General features: G+C 38.3%; 1 protein-coding gene across 3 annotated transcripts; it reads left to right on the forward strand.

The window, feature by feature from the left end:
• Window positions 1–314: 314 nt before the first annotated feature.
• Window positions 315–14,325, forward strand: LOC143845864 (SURP and G-patch domain-containing protein 1-like protein). 3 transcript variants are annotated; one of them, XM_077354269.1, is made up of 9 exons: window positions 315–470; window positions 1,277–1,841; window positions 3,645–3,771; window positions 8,183–8,289; window positions 9,189–9,308; window positions 10,927–11,061; window positions 11,186–11,365; window positions 13,663–13,841; window positions 14,116–14,325. In XM_077354269.1, exons 2-9 carry the CDS (start codon window positions 1,433–1,435, stop codon window positions 14,140–14,142), a joined length of 1,284 nt encoding a protein of 427 aa, XP_077210384.1. In that variant the 5' UTR covers window positions 315–470; window positions 1,277–1,432; the 3' UTR covers window positions 14,143–14,325. The 3 variants fall into 3 exon arrangements, with proteins under 3 accessions (XP_077210384.1, XP_077210386.1, XP_077210385.1); XM_077354271.1 differs by having other exon boundaries at window positions 3,672–3,771; XM_077354270.1 differs by having other exon boundaries at window positions 317–470; window positions 1,263–1,841.
• The last annotated feature ends 752 nt before the right edge of the window (window positions 14,326–15,077 follow it).

Below are 15,077 nucleotides of genomic sequence, written 5' to 3' on the forward strand. Positions count from 1 at the left end.
CTAAAATTCTGTTTTGTGGCATTTGCAACCAAACACACAATACCTCCGTTTGCTGTTTAATATGCCATTTTGATCTGGCCAACCAAACATGAAAACGCCGTTTGGCAAAACGGTCAAACATCGTTTTGCAAAACGGCATTTTAAACGCTATTTCAAACAGTACGCCAAACACACCCCTAGTCGTCTAGACAGACTAGATGGGACCACGACCATGTGAATAGATCTCATGATGTTCGACAAGATCAACGGTCTTGATTTCCCATATATTGTGTTATCATTTAAAAGTGACTTTATATGCGGCCGTTCTCTGCACAAAATCCCAAGCCTTTTTTTTTTTTTTTAGGGCAAAACGCTTCAATTTCTCTCCTCACACCACTTTTGTTCTTCCTCAGATCTCTCACAGATACTCTAGGAGCAGGAAAAATAAGATATCATTTGAGATATAGTTGTTTCTTGCTCTACAAAAAGAGGTATGTAAAATCTTTTTAAGGAAATTCTCGTTTTTTCCATGTTTTATTGCGATTTAGGGTTTCCTGTGGGGTTATGAGGGTTTCAATTAGGGTTAGGTTGAGCTTCATTTTCTCAAAATCAGGGAACCTACTCTTTCTTTTTTGATCTAAAGATCTGGATTGCAGGTTTTTTATGATATGGTTAATTTGCTTTTGATAGTTCCCAGCTACGAAATATCCCCATTTTGACCTATGTGTAGGGTTTTCTTAATTCCTAAAGTAAGATTTTTTTATATATTTGGATGTGGATGCAGTTTTTGTCTATGTTTGCACTACCATGTTTTGATAATTGCACTAACTTATACTGTCTTTTATATATTTAAACAGTTTTTGAAAGTTATTACACTTCTCAAGAAGCTCTCAGAAACCAATTAAATAAGAAAAGACAAGCTGAGTTTGTGCAATTATTAAAACATAGTAGTGCCAATATCAGTAGCCATTGAATTATTGTTAATTCAGATGGTATATCATAGGAAATACAAGTCTTTTGTTTAAAATAGGTTGCTGGGATCGAATTCATTACATCAAGTTTGCAACCCTTACATACTAAAATCGGTCTGTTAGTACCACGAGCGTTTTGAACCCCCCCCCCCTCTCTGCCTGTTTTTGATTCAGTTGATAAAACCAAAATTTTAATTTCAAAATATGGAAATCTTGGGGTTTAGTACAGTCAGTTCATACGTATTAATATGCTTGTTATCATGAATTTTCATTATCACAACGCTTGTAAGTTTATAAATCTCTGATTTGAAGCTTAAGGAATGCAGACAATTTCACAATCACCAAGACGAGCTTATGACCTGTCCATTCAAGGTGTTAGCATTCAGAAAGCTAGCTTGTTAAGGCAGTGGATTTCCATAAAGTTCCCTAAGCGATATACATATAGCCATCAACTTCATAGGCTATAAATTGATTTATCATCTATGGACAAAGGAGTCGGTTCTCGCCTTTTTGTTAACGATGGCTCATTTATGGAAAAGTTTAAACAGTTTCAACAAGAGAAGCAAGAAAAGGAAGCAACTACTGTGGGGTCTACACCTGGCATTCCATTCAATTCATCTGGGACTTTAAGGCCTAATGCTACCGTTAGTAAGATATCATTGGATTCTAAAACAAATGACTCTTGTAAGACTGGCTTATCGTCCTCAAATGGAAAGCTTGCATTCAGCTTAAAACAGAAGACAAAGCTTGCAGTGACCCCTGTTAAGTTAGGTGCAGACGAAGATGAAGATGACGGGGATACGGGAAATGGGCTCACAGACGGGCCGACAAAACGGCAGAAGTTGGGTCAATCTGAAACATCCGAGCCATCATCAGAACAAGGGGATGTTGGTAATTACTGCTTGTATACACATCCTTTTATCTGTTGGGCCGGATTTGGGACTTCTTTGTAGAACTTGTGTTTTGTTTCTTATTTCTATGATTTAAGGTTTGGTACTGGTCTGGTATGCTGATGTGCTGATTTTGCTGGCTTCTGAAGAACTTGAAATACTAAAATATTTATGTTATTTTATATTATAAATGTAAATTTTTTCTAGGCTTCATAATGTTTTTTCTAGCTATTCAAACACTGTTGTTGACCCGTACAAATATCCAACAATTTTTATAACTGAAAAGACGGAAATTGTTTGCATAACGAAGAAGCACCTAAAATGATGTCTTACTTTCTGGCTAAGGATATTTTGCTTGACAGTGACACCTTCTCTGGCACATTTAACAAATTCCAAACTTCTGTTTTTTGTGGCCTACTCCCACATGTGTTTGCAGTATTATGGTTTTGTTAGTCTGTTATTATATGCATGTCTATTGAATGTACCTTCTCCTGCTCATATAAGCAAATGGATGCCAAGTGTATGCTAACTTAAACATATTAGAAACTTCCCTCCAAGCTGTTTTTCTATTGATGATGTGATATCCAAGTGTATGCTAACTTAAACATATTAGAAACTTCTCTCCAAGCTGTTGTTCTATGATGATGTGATATCCATCATGTATTGAATTCTACATGGTAGATTCAAACATGCATACTGGATGATATTCAAATACACTATTTCCATTCAAATCTCCCACTATTGATTGCTGATAGTTATGGCTACATAACTCATAATGAATTACCACCAGATATTCTCATGCAAGCATAAATCCCATTTTCTCTTTTCTAGATATAATTATTTGGCGATGAGTACATTCTTGTAATGTGGAACATCCTTGTACTTCTTTGATATTCTGTCGCAATTTTTGGTGCTAGGATTTCATTTAATCTGTCTTTAAAAACATTTGGCCATTTGAACCATTGTTCCAACTATTATGTTCTTTAATTGATCATTTTCGGTACTACGACATATTACATATTTGATATTTCCAATGCACGCCTTGTTCAAAATTTCTAATTTTCCATCCGATTTAAGGGAGAAGAAAATTTCTACGTTTCTTTATGCTAAAAACCAGCTTGAATTCAAAGCTCGTGCCATTTTGGTTTTATTGTGCCCCGATATTTGTTTTCTTTGCCTTCGCTATGAAGATATTTCATATTGAAAATAGAAGATAGGATAGGACTAGAGTACTGATGGATTTGGCAACTTTACATTTTTACAAAAATATATTACCTATTTTGTTGTTGCAAGAGTATGATTTCAATCTAGCCAGGGAAGACGTGGATAAATCAGGGCTTGAAATTTTTGATTTCCTCCCTCCTCGATCGATCAGATCTTTCTTCTCCTTTATGTTTTCATTTGATATATCTTTTCCATCTTGTAATGCTCTTATTGATTTATCTCTTCCACCTTATAATGCTTGGAAGGACCCTCTCGGTCTCTCCCTTGTTTTTAATGAAATTTGCAACCATTCATTAAAAAAGAAGAAGAGAGTATGTTTTCAATATGGAATTCCTAGCACTTAGGGATTGGTGTAGGGATCTAAGTCTACTCTAGTCTAAATTGGGGTAATGATGTCACTAAACGTTCTTGAAAGTTTCTCATCTCATGAATGCAGCTTATGTCTTAAGTCTCTCTCAACCTTGGTGAAAAGAGATGTTGATTGAAAGAATACGAAAATGTGGCACGCCCTGCTACATCAGTAATTTGCATTCCCTTGTTCATGCTCTCGGTATTAACCAGTTCTTTAAGTGACATGCAGCACCTCCTCTGCCAAATGACCTTGCAGTGAAGAGAGCCGCAGACAAACTAGCAAGTTTTGTGGCAAAGAATGGAAGGCAGTTTGAGCATATAACACGTCAAAAGAATCCTGGAGACACACCTTTTAAGTATGTTTGTTTAATTCAATGATTTTCTAAATTTCATGATTTTTATTTAATTCAATGATTTCCATTTCATTGTTAACTTTCATGATTTAGTAAGTTACTTTACATGTGGTTTAATCTGTGTTGCATGGATTCTTTGCCCCCCTATGCGAATCGTCTTTATTGGAGGCCTCTCAATAGCAGCCTTCTTTCGTTTAATATTCAGTAATTGTATCTGTATATTAATTCAATGATTTATTAACAGCATACTATATCATTTAATTGGCGCCAAGATATGCATAATGTTAAAAAAAAGAAGATATGCATGATGTTTTATTCCAATATCCTCAAAGGCACCAACATTCATAATGTTATAAAGCCTGACATATCACATAATGATATAGGGGCAAAATGACTTTTTATACCATCTAGGGGTGGACTTACTAACCCTAGTTGCAGGTGGCAGCCTTGGGCCTTGGCCATGGTCTAAGCCTAGGCTGCATAGGCACTTCACCTGGACATCATATAAGTGCAGTCAAGATATGTATAATGCTGTAGTTCAATATTCCCAAAGAACCCAACATGAATAATATTGTAAAAGGCCAACATTGGCGAACACGTACTTTTTATTCATATCCTCTTGTGTAAGGGTAAAACGATGTTTTTTTACCATCTCGGGGTTGGTACTTACCAACCCTAGTTGCAGGTGGTCGTCCAAGGCCTTGGCCATTGCTTGCGCCTAGGTTGCAGAGGCTCTTCACCTAGACATCAAAACTTGTGGGGGTGTCCAAGTTATCGTCTGCAACAGCTATATGGCTACACTATATGTAATCCGGACTTGTTCAGTTTTGTTAGGATTAACATCAATTTTGCATAACTTGCTCACTTTGATATCAGTAAATAGGATGTGCATAAATGTTGCTTAGTGTCATCTCCCTCTAGGGAAAAAATCATTGTCGTCTACATTTTGAGGATGCGGGATAATTGATCTAACTTGGCTCTAAGCCCTCAAACAGCAACAAGCACTTGTATGGGTAAAGATATAACCAATTGCTTTCATGACAATGGTTGAGGAGGAAGGAGGAGAGATAAATTTGCCGATGGCTCCAAGAAATTCTAAAGTGGTTTTTTTTTCCTTATTCTCGTTCTTGTTCTGCGTCTTTTTCTTTTGCTTTTGAATGTTAAGGCTGAACCTTCTTGATACTCCTTGTCTAAGGAGCACGAGTACTCTTCGGAGGCTCCCGTACCCGTACCCGACACGTATTGGGTGCGGGTACGTCCTGGGTACGTACCCCAATTTTTTGTTTTAAAAAACCCCAATTTTGGTTGCTGGGTGCGTGTCGGGTGCGTACCCGATACCTCATGTTTCTCCCGTCTGGTGTAAATCCTTCCGGTGCTTTAAGTAAATGTCTTTACTATTTTATTGTCCACATTTACTTAAGATTTACATGTAAATAACGGAATACCCCCCATTTGGATTTATTAAAAATAGTTTCAAGACCCAAATCTAAAAGGAAAAAAAGTCAACTCTTTTGTTCTAGTACAAAATCTGAAGAAAAAGGGTCGGGTCGAAATTTTAACTTTCTTAACTTCCAAATAGTTGTGTATTTTTCAAATTTTAAAAATTTATAAAATCTATCATGTCCAAACATTATTAAATCCCAAAAATCCAGTATAAAAAATCTCATAATTTGGTCTTTAAAAATTATTCATCTTGTCAGGCACTGGTCAACACACTGGCGACAGACTTTTTTTCTAATGAATGATGTGTTGATGCCTCATGTTATGAAATATGGAACTTAATCACTTATGAAATTAAGAGTAATATTAGAAATTTTCATTTTAGTGATGTTACTGTTATTTGATTGCTCTCCAATTATTATTTTTTAATTTTTATAAATATATAATAAAATAATAAAATATATTATTATATTCGGCGTACCCGAACGTACCCGCACCCGGTTTTTTTTGGAAAATCACGTACCCATGTACCCGCGTCGTGTCGTACCCGCACCCCGTACCCGTACCCGTGCTTCATAGCTCCTTGTTATGGATAAAGTGTTAATTATGGTTGATACTTGATTCGTTGTGAGTAAACTTTTGGGCATGGTGGTCCAACAATATGAGAATGTGCACATGGGGCTATCCTATAGTGACCTACTTATGTTAGTGTGTGATCTTAACAATAGCATGTCTATTTTTTTGTCCTTACACATGGGGCATTAGGTATTCCTTTATTTACATCTTTGGCAATGGCTAGGCTGATGCTGATGATTTGGGATGTACTAGCGGTTTGCTTGATTGACTCTTTTGTCAATGATGCTTTGAAGATTGTGTTCGGTGGCTGTCCTTTGGAGCCTTTGACTGAAAGTAGTGCAATTTTTTTAGAGGGAAGGAGTCTTAGAATTAGTAAAAAATGGATCTTTTGTGAATGATGCTTTGAAGATTGTATTTGGTGGCTGTCCTTTGGAGCCTTTGAATGAAAGTAGTGCAGATTTTTTAGAGGGAAGGAGTCTTACAATTAGTAAAAAAATGGATTAGAAATCATATGATATTTTGGTATTGGTAAAAAGGTGGCATTTTTTTGTAGACATTCAAAGGACTTGGGAAATGTGGGATAGTTTAGAAAAAGCTGGTTTGAAGATGGGAGAAATTATATTGTGGCCAACTGTCATGTCCTGGGCGGTACGTCAAAAGTACCGCCCTTGATATTTGATCCAACAGCAGCCCTCTTAAAAAGTGGGCTGCTGTTGGATCAAATATCAAGGGTGGTACTGCCCAGACGGGACTTGGCGGTCGGGCCCCGTATAAAAACTCTGAAGATGGAAGCCGTACTGCTATTGGCTTCCTTAAGGCCACCTTTGATAGAAGCTTGTTTGGCTCGTTGGTGACTTCTCTTGGTTAGAGGCAATGTGGAGTTGAAGCTTGTGTCTTGGGGTTAAGTCGCATCTGCCCTGTTTGGTTGCCCAAAACGTGGAAGAAGGATGGTAGATTTGTGGAATTTGAAATACCAGACGTTGTTTGGTTGCGAAATTTGCATTGAAACTCCATTTGACTCCCAGACATGTTTGAGACATCATGATTGCCTTTTTTCCTACGTGGCGCCCATGTGGCGCTAATGTTCCCTCCCCTCATCTTCCAACCAAATTTCATCAAAATGGAGAAATTTGGTTGGAAGAAGAGTAGAAAAGGTCTTGTTTTATTCTCTTTCTCTCTCTCTCTATCTTCCCTATCTCTCTCTACCACAGTCTATATTGGTACTAATGACACCCCTACATTTTCCACTACTCTTATAGAGGATTGCCGCGCAACTAAACACCACTTACCACTCTTCCACTACCCTTTTATACAATCTTCCATGCTTGTCTACTCCCTTGTGACTTCTTCCACTACTCTCCCAGCCACCTTTGAGCAACTAAACAGAGCGATTAAGAACTTAGTGGAGGTGATGATGCTAGTATCCATCTTTCATTTTGTGTGTTGCACCTATTATGGGAATCATTTGCCAATACCCTATTGGTGTATGGGTACTCTCCGAATGTCATTAACGGGTTAGTGAAAGTGAGGGAGTTTTTGTAGAGACTGGCTGATTCCAATGAGGAGTTTTAGCGCTGAGACGAAAAACCATTGTAGAGGTTGCTGTTCTTGCTACAGTGGGGTCTTTCATTTGTCCCTGTCCTTGGTATAAAACACCCTGCTCTTGATTTGGTGCCTTTTCTTCTTTGTTAATTTCTTGCTAGTTGCATTCTGATTCCTCTTTCTTGGTTCTTTACGATTTTTGTATGGTCTTTTTGTTTCTCATTCTTATAATAGAAGTTTTTGTTAGCAACCACAAAAAAAGAAAGGGGTGCAACTTGGGTCGGGTATTTTGTACCGAAGGTACCTTCACCCATCCTTGTTTGCAAATTTTTCCCTCAGGTAATCCCAACCCAACTTCGGCTTGGCTTGCCTTAAAACAGTTCAACATATTTACCATTAGGGAAAAATGTGGTTCTACGAGATCGCCTGTGAAAACTTTCCTTCAGGAAAACAACAAGTCTACTTTTGTAGGACCTGTTTATTTATTAATATATGTGTCTGTCTATAGTTTATTTGGTTGATATTAATCAATGTGGTTTTTGGTTCTTCTATTGATTCTTGATCATGACCCAGCAGGACAGTTTTTCCTCCAAGATAGCCTTAACACGATATATCTTACATTCTTAATGACATGTTTTTTTCCCTCTTTTGAAGAAATAATTAATGGATTTAGATTTTTGTACTGTAGTTCCTTACTGCTTCTCTAGAAATGACATGTTTTGTTCTCTTTTAAAGCAATAATTCGTGGGTTTAGATTTTTGTACTGTAGTTCCTTACTGCTTGTCTAGATTTGTTAGTTTTCTCTGTGTGGGTTATATTGTTCTTGTTATTGATTTCGGCATCATGTACTTTGCAGGTTTCTATTTGATGTAGAGTGTGCAGATTACAAATATTATGAGTATCGGCTTATTGAAGAAGAAAAGATTCTTGCGCAGACGAGGGATTCTCAGGCATCACATACTGGTCAGTTGTGCGTGTGTGGGTGCGCGTGCGTGCGTGCGTGTGTGTGCGCGTGTGTGCGCCCCATGCCTCTGTAGTCTCTATGACTTCTTGAAATTTGAGCAGTCTTATATGTGGATTCGTCATAGTATTGTTTTGGACATTGATTTTAGTAAAATGTTATCATTCAAACCAACCAATAGTGTTTCAAAATGCGAATGTGCGCCGAAACGCGATCCAAGCAAATCCGCATTCAACACACATCGTGCATCACACACCACTCGCACTGGCCGGCTGTTCGGCAACCCGGGTAATCCAGCAGAAACGTGTCAAAAAGAAATCAGAAACCTCACCAATTGTCATGATGGATGCACAGTCCATCCTTTGTGTAGAATCTGCACATACCTGAACCTCCTCTTTGATATATCACTTATAGACGAGTAGCTTCAATGCTACACACTAGGAGACAAAAATATAACCCCAATGTTTTCTATGCACAAAGAAGGGAGAAAACACTAGAGTTTGTTCTGTACAGAAGACTCACGACTTGGAATATGCCCTCAAGTTAAAAGAAGCCGTAGCTCTAATTTTTTTTTTTATCCTTTAGGGTCTGTTTGGATGCATGATAAAATGTTTTTTATTTGATATTGTTTTTACTGCACGCATAAATTCTTGTTTGTTGAATGAAAAAGAGTTTCGAACAAATGAGTTTACTATTCACGCTTGTGATTAGAAAATATAATATAGAGTAAACAAATTTCTTATGCATGTTTGCAACAAGTTTGTCAGTCAACTATTTTGAACACCACATCACTGCTTGTCAGAAATTAGGTCTTTATGTATTTTTATTTGATTGATTGGTTAATGTTGATTTATTTGTTTGAATGATTGGTCAACTTAGTTTTGTTTATTTTTTCATTCAGCCAGTGCAAGTACTTCATCTTCCAGACCATCAAGTGGTTCTCAAAGGAGTCCTCTTCAACATCATCCTAATTATCAAATTCCAGCCTCCGCTTTATATGAGGCTCATGAGGATGCAAGGGGTATGCATTTGTTGCCTATTTTTCTTTCTTTGTTATCTTGTAATTTTCTATTGATGCGACTGTATGAAAGTTGGATTTCATGACAATTATATTTCTATCCGTATTGTTTTTTTATTGAATTGCCAATATAGAATGAGAAAAGAAAGTGAAAGCACAAATTATAGTTCTTTATGCCATTTTTCACTTGATGGAGATTTTTTTCCTTGTTCCTCGAAATTTTGGCATAAGAGCTTTGTGACTACTTTTGGAAGGACTTAATATCTGATGACCACTATTATATCATATTATGCTGTAAAGAGTTTATCGTTTATGTCATCATCTCATTTTTGCCTGTGGGAAAAGTAATTCTCATTCAGTTTCCAACCAGTTCAACTAATTGGTTCTCAATTAACCTGGCCAGGGTAATTGAGAACCAATAGTTTCTCTGTGTTGCTATTGAAGAATTTCAATTATAATATGTGCACCGCTCCGAGTTCAGAAATACTGGAGATGATTATGGATTTATCCATTTGTTCCTGGTTTCATATCTTATGTGAGCTCATTTTTGCAAATCATATCTGTGGCAAAGTTGCTAGGGTCCCCACCCAAGGGTTGTGAAGAGAGTTGGAGAACATTGATTGATACCTCAATTGTTTTTTTTTAATGACAATTGATTAATACCTCAATTGTTCTCTCTCTGGTCAAAAAGGATATCGTGGTTATGATCCAATCACGTGGTTATGATCGAATCACTCGGCGATCCTTTGTCTCTCGCGATGTCACATTCATTTAGACTCTTGCTGCGGTCCTCTTTTATATTTTGTCGAGAGTCGGCGATCCTTTGTCTCTCGCGATGTCACATTCATTTAGACTCTTCCTGCGTTCCTCTTTTATATTTTGTCGAGAGTCGGCGATCCTTTGTCTCTTGCGATGTCACATTCATTTAGACTCTTCCTGCTGTTCTCTTTTATATTTTGTCGAGAGTTCGGATTGCTCCACTTAAGTAGAACGAAAAAGAGGAATTGGAAATTCAAAAGGGGGAGCCAGAAGCTTCGCTCACTCCTACTGTTGCTAAAGCTTTCTCTTCTAAGGCTTTTCACTCCGATTATCATTATTCAAGCGGTATCACAGAGAATCTTACCTTTCGTCTTTTTGGCAAGGGTTTGAAGTGGGGCTCGGTAGCTAGGAAAGTCTAAGAAGTTATTTTTATGTGCTCAACAGCCTAGAAATATATTGCTTCTATTTTTTTTTCATGTCAAAATTCATTTGGTTTTTGCTGCTCTGAAATACTTATTTCTTTTTGTCTGGCTGCCAAATATATAATAGTCTTTTAGTGAGTCGTCAAAGCATAGTTTTTTGCATTTCAGGCAAGCTGGGAACGAGTTATTAGTAACCATGTTGCTTCACTATCGTTATATTAATGCACTGAACTTCATATGCTCACAAACACCAAAAGGATTGTAATATGGGTTTTGTGCTGGCAATATGAATCTTAAATTTTCAGAAATGAAGTGGGCTTTTGATATTCATGTCATAATTATGCTCCGGTTATGCGAGGAAATCTTAGCTAACAGTATGATTTAAAAAAAAAAAAACTTAGCTAAAAGTGGATTTGGAATCTGAAAATTTTGTCCTGCAGATGAATCAAATAGAACACAAGCTGCAGATCCTATAAAGATGATGGAATTCTACATGGAAAAAGCTGCACAGGAAGAAAGGAGGCGACAACCTAAACAATCAAAAGATGAGATGCCACCACCTGCTTCTCTTCAAGGTCCACATATCCTTGTTTATTTTGTTCCCTCAATTCCTTCAATTTTCTCGAGTTGCTCTGCTTGCCATTTTTATCATCTCGAATCATAGGAATTTCCCCCCCTTTTTTTGGGTGATCCCTGCAGGTCCACCAAAGAAGGGCCATCATATGGGTGATTATATTCCCGAAGAGGAGCTTGTGAAGTTCTTGTCTACCTGCAATGATGTTGCTGCTCAGAAGGCTGCTATAGAGGCTGCAGAAAAAGCTAGAATCCAAGTGGACAATGTCGGCCACAAGCTTCTCTCCAAAATGGGTTGGAAAGAAGGTAATCTTTAGTGTGTTTTCCGTTGGTAGCACTCTTGTAAACTTATTGCTTAAGTTACCCTTGGTCTTGTTGCCCTTTTCAGTTGCAAGCATATAAACTTGTGACCTCAGACATTTAGGGCTTTGTTTGATGCCACAAAAGTTGGCCCTTATTTGCGAATAAGATTATTTTAGTTTATTCTTATTTGCAAATGGGACAAAAGTCTTCTTTGGATGCCATTAACTATATCACTTCCAAAAGTATTATAAGCATTATTTATGGGGGACACAATTTGCAAATAATCATATCCAAAACCATTTGCATATAAGAGTATATATTCAAAATATCTTTAGAGATACCCAGAGTGGTCCTTACTCTGGTAATCTTAAATGAAAGGTGCCTTCCAATCCGTATTTCCCCTAAGCCCCAAAAGGTCCTTATGATGGTATTCTTAAATGAAAAGTGCCTTCCAATTCATATTCCCCCCTAGACCCTGATTTGTTTTTTTGGGAAGAAAAGAAGAAAGTTCTTCACAAAATGACCCTCAACTGTAATTTTTTTCTGAAATGTTCATAGTACCTATATTTTTTTGGGAAATGTTATCAGCACTACTGTATTTTGATGATCGCGCTCCTCACTTTATCAAAAGTACGGTATGGCCCGCACCATAGGATGATCCAAACTGTCCATTAGATGGGCCACAGCCTAAATTGGTTGTGCACCAAAAGTCATTTCCATAGGTTGATCCTAACCTTCTATAGATCGGAGGGTTAGGATCAACCTATGGAAATAATTTTTTAGGGCCCAACCTATATAGGCTTTGGCCCATCTAATGGACGGTTTGGATCATCCTACGGTGCGGGCCATACTGTACTTTTGATAAAGTGAGGAGTGCGATCATCAAAATACAGTAGTGCTGATAACATTTCCCTATTATTTTTTAATGGCTAAGTAATTTTTTTTTATTAAAGATGATATAAGAGGCTCACGACCAAGCTAGGCAGGACTAGAAGGAAAGAGAAAGCATGGCGGCAATTAGTCAGAGTTCCATTGTATCCCTACCTACCCTGCAAGAGCTAGCCTATCCGCATCACTGTTAGCACATGTTTTCACGTGCTGAAACCTAACATAGAAGTCAGCTACTCTCTTCCTGGGAGTGAGTCTTCCTCTATAAGCATTCTTGCTTAATACGGTTCCATCTGAGTTTTTGAACCCTTGTAGGACTTCTCTTAATTCAGCTTAGTTGGAGTCTTTTATCCCAATTCGCCCAGAAAAGTTCCACCTCGTCATCCTCCATCATCCATTTAGACTCCGATACCAACCGGCCCTGGGTTGCCCAAACTTGACTCACCAAAGTTAAGTTTCAATAATCCTTGCTCAGGAGGCGGCCTTCTCACTTCTAGCACATATCTCTAACCAGCATTTCCATAGATCTGAAGCGGCATTGAATCTGAAGCAAGGGAGAATCCTAGCCCAAGAAATAGAGAGGGGGGTGACTTTGACGAACAGATAATGCGAGCTTTTGGCTAGGCCTCTAAAGACTGTTATTTCTTTCCTTCCAAATCCCCCATAGTGCTGCCAATAATACCACTTGCCACAAAATTCTCCCCCTACTCCTCCAAGGGTCAAATGACCAGCTGACAAGGAGATCAATCAACCATGCCTCGAAGTACCTATATTTTCAACTTAATAACTACTAGTAGTCTAGTTCTTGTACTCTCAAAATGCTAATAATGTTCCGGAGTGATAATACTTCAATCTTATGTAATGTGAGGTGAACAGGACTGCATGCATGCATGTGCATCTGCATGGAAATGCTGACGCCGCCTTTTTTGTCTTTTTAATTTTCATGGGGTCTATATTGTTAATTTCCCCCTCTTGTTGCATACAACAAAGAGAAATGATATGAGGAAGCCCAGGGAGGGCGACATGGTCGGTGCAGCCGCTCTCCTCTTTGTGCCCTGCATGTGGGCCAGACCTCCAGGCCATCCTACTCCTGGCGTCCTGTTACCACTCCTTCATAGTAAAGCTTATGTCATTTGCTTGCAAAATTAGGGTTGTCTTGGTAATACCTGGTATACAACTATAAATACTTGATCTCCATGTTTTCGTCACTCCTCCCATGCTTTTAAACATTGTTCATCGAGATAAGACAGGGAAAGAGTATGTAACATTGTAATTCTTATCTTTATTTGATTAATATTTTTTTATTTGATTATTATGTCTTGTGGGGGTCTGCCTAAATCCCTGCTTGCGTACCAAAAAAACAAAATATACATGATCTTCTGGGGGTAATCTGTTGTAAACATCTATGGCAGGTGAGGGACTTGGCAGTTCCAAAAGTGGGCGAGCAGATCCGGTGATGGCAGGAAATGTAAAAATTAACAATTTAGGTGTTGGAGCCGAAGAACCTGGCAAGGTCACCCCTGATGACGACATCTATGAGCAGTATAAGAAGCGAATGATGCTTGGTTACCGTTACAGACCAAACCCTCTTGTAAGGATATCTCTCTCCTCCCCTGCTACATATTTTACTCTGGTGCACACACCATTATTCGTACTATTCAACGCTTTTTAATGGTGACAAGCTTTGGGTGTCTGGGCCCCGCCCAGAATCCGATCTGCTCTTCAAAATAGCTTGCCACCAGTTGTGTGCAGCAGCACATATGCCTGATTCTGGTTGCTTACATTATATTTTTTTGTTATTGTCCTTCGTCAATTCGTTGAATCAATTAGTTTGTTCATTCGTTTCGCTCTCTGTTTTTTTGCAGAACAATCCAAGAAAAGCATATTATTGACGACCTTGGCATCTTCTTTACCATTCAAAAAAGAAACTTCAAATTGAAGATTGATATAACGATTCCTTCTAAGAGATCAACTCTCTAACAATGTATGCTGGCATCGAACTTTGGATTCTGAGTTGGTTTATGGATTTTTCTTAGCCATTGCAGAGTCAAATTGTAACATGAGATTTATTTGCAGTAGATCCTTTTCATGGTTGATCTATGGGTCTTCTACGCGTCGCCCAGTTATTCCATCTATGGGTCTTCTACGCCTCACCCAGTTATTGCCCAATAGAGAAGGGTGCGAGTGTCGTGGGCGTTCAGCTGGGACTCTGTTGATGCTTGTTTTGGATTTTGAGAATCGATTTTGCATCTCAAAATTAATGTGATTTTGAGTCCAATAACTGATTATTGGACTCAAAATCGAAGGAAATGATACATGCGCCCCTTCTCATTACCTGGGACACTCAGCTGCATTGTAGGTCACATCATTCCTTCAGATGAGTTACGTACATCAGCACCTTTTCAGTCATGGATACACACTGTAGCTGGGTGTCCCAAGTGATGAAGGTAATTATGTAAATTCAACAATTTCTTTCTGTGATACGATCTCGGGGAGAATACAAGTTTAATTCCGGGGGGTCATATGGAGAGAGCCACGGAATCAGATACTCCGTTAGTCGATGCTCCCAAGCATCTCGCCGTCTGTGCATATATGATATGCCTTATCCGAAGATTCCGAACAAGCGTAACACGGTTATCGAGGTTAACGCCATTAGTGGAATCTGATTCCGCCGTTTGGAATCGATTCTAGTGCTGTGGTCACGTCACGTGTGAGTGTGAGGAGGAATGGTAAAAACGAAATTAAGGGTTGGGAACAGAAGGACCAAAAAACGTTAGAAGCATGATGACATTGGCAAAACCCAATTAGGTTCTTAACCGTCCATTAG

This window comes from Tasmannia lanceolata, unplaced genomic scaffold, assembly GCF_043159265.1.
Source record: "Tasmannia lanceolata isolate RefF3 unplaced genomic scaffold, GAP_Taslan_0.1 ptg000015l, whole genome shotgun sequence".
Lineage (NCBI taxonomy): Eukaryota > Viridiplantae > Streptophyta > Magnoliopsida > Canellales > Winteraceae > Tasmannia > Tasmannia lanceolata.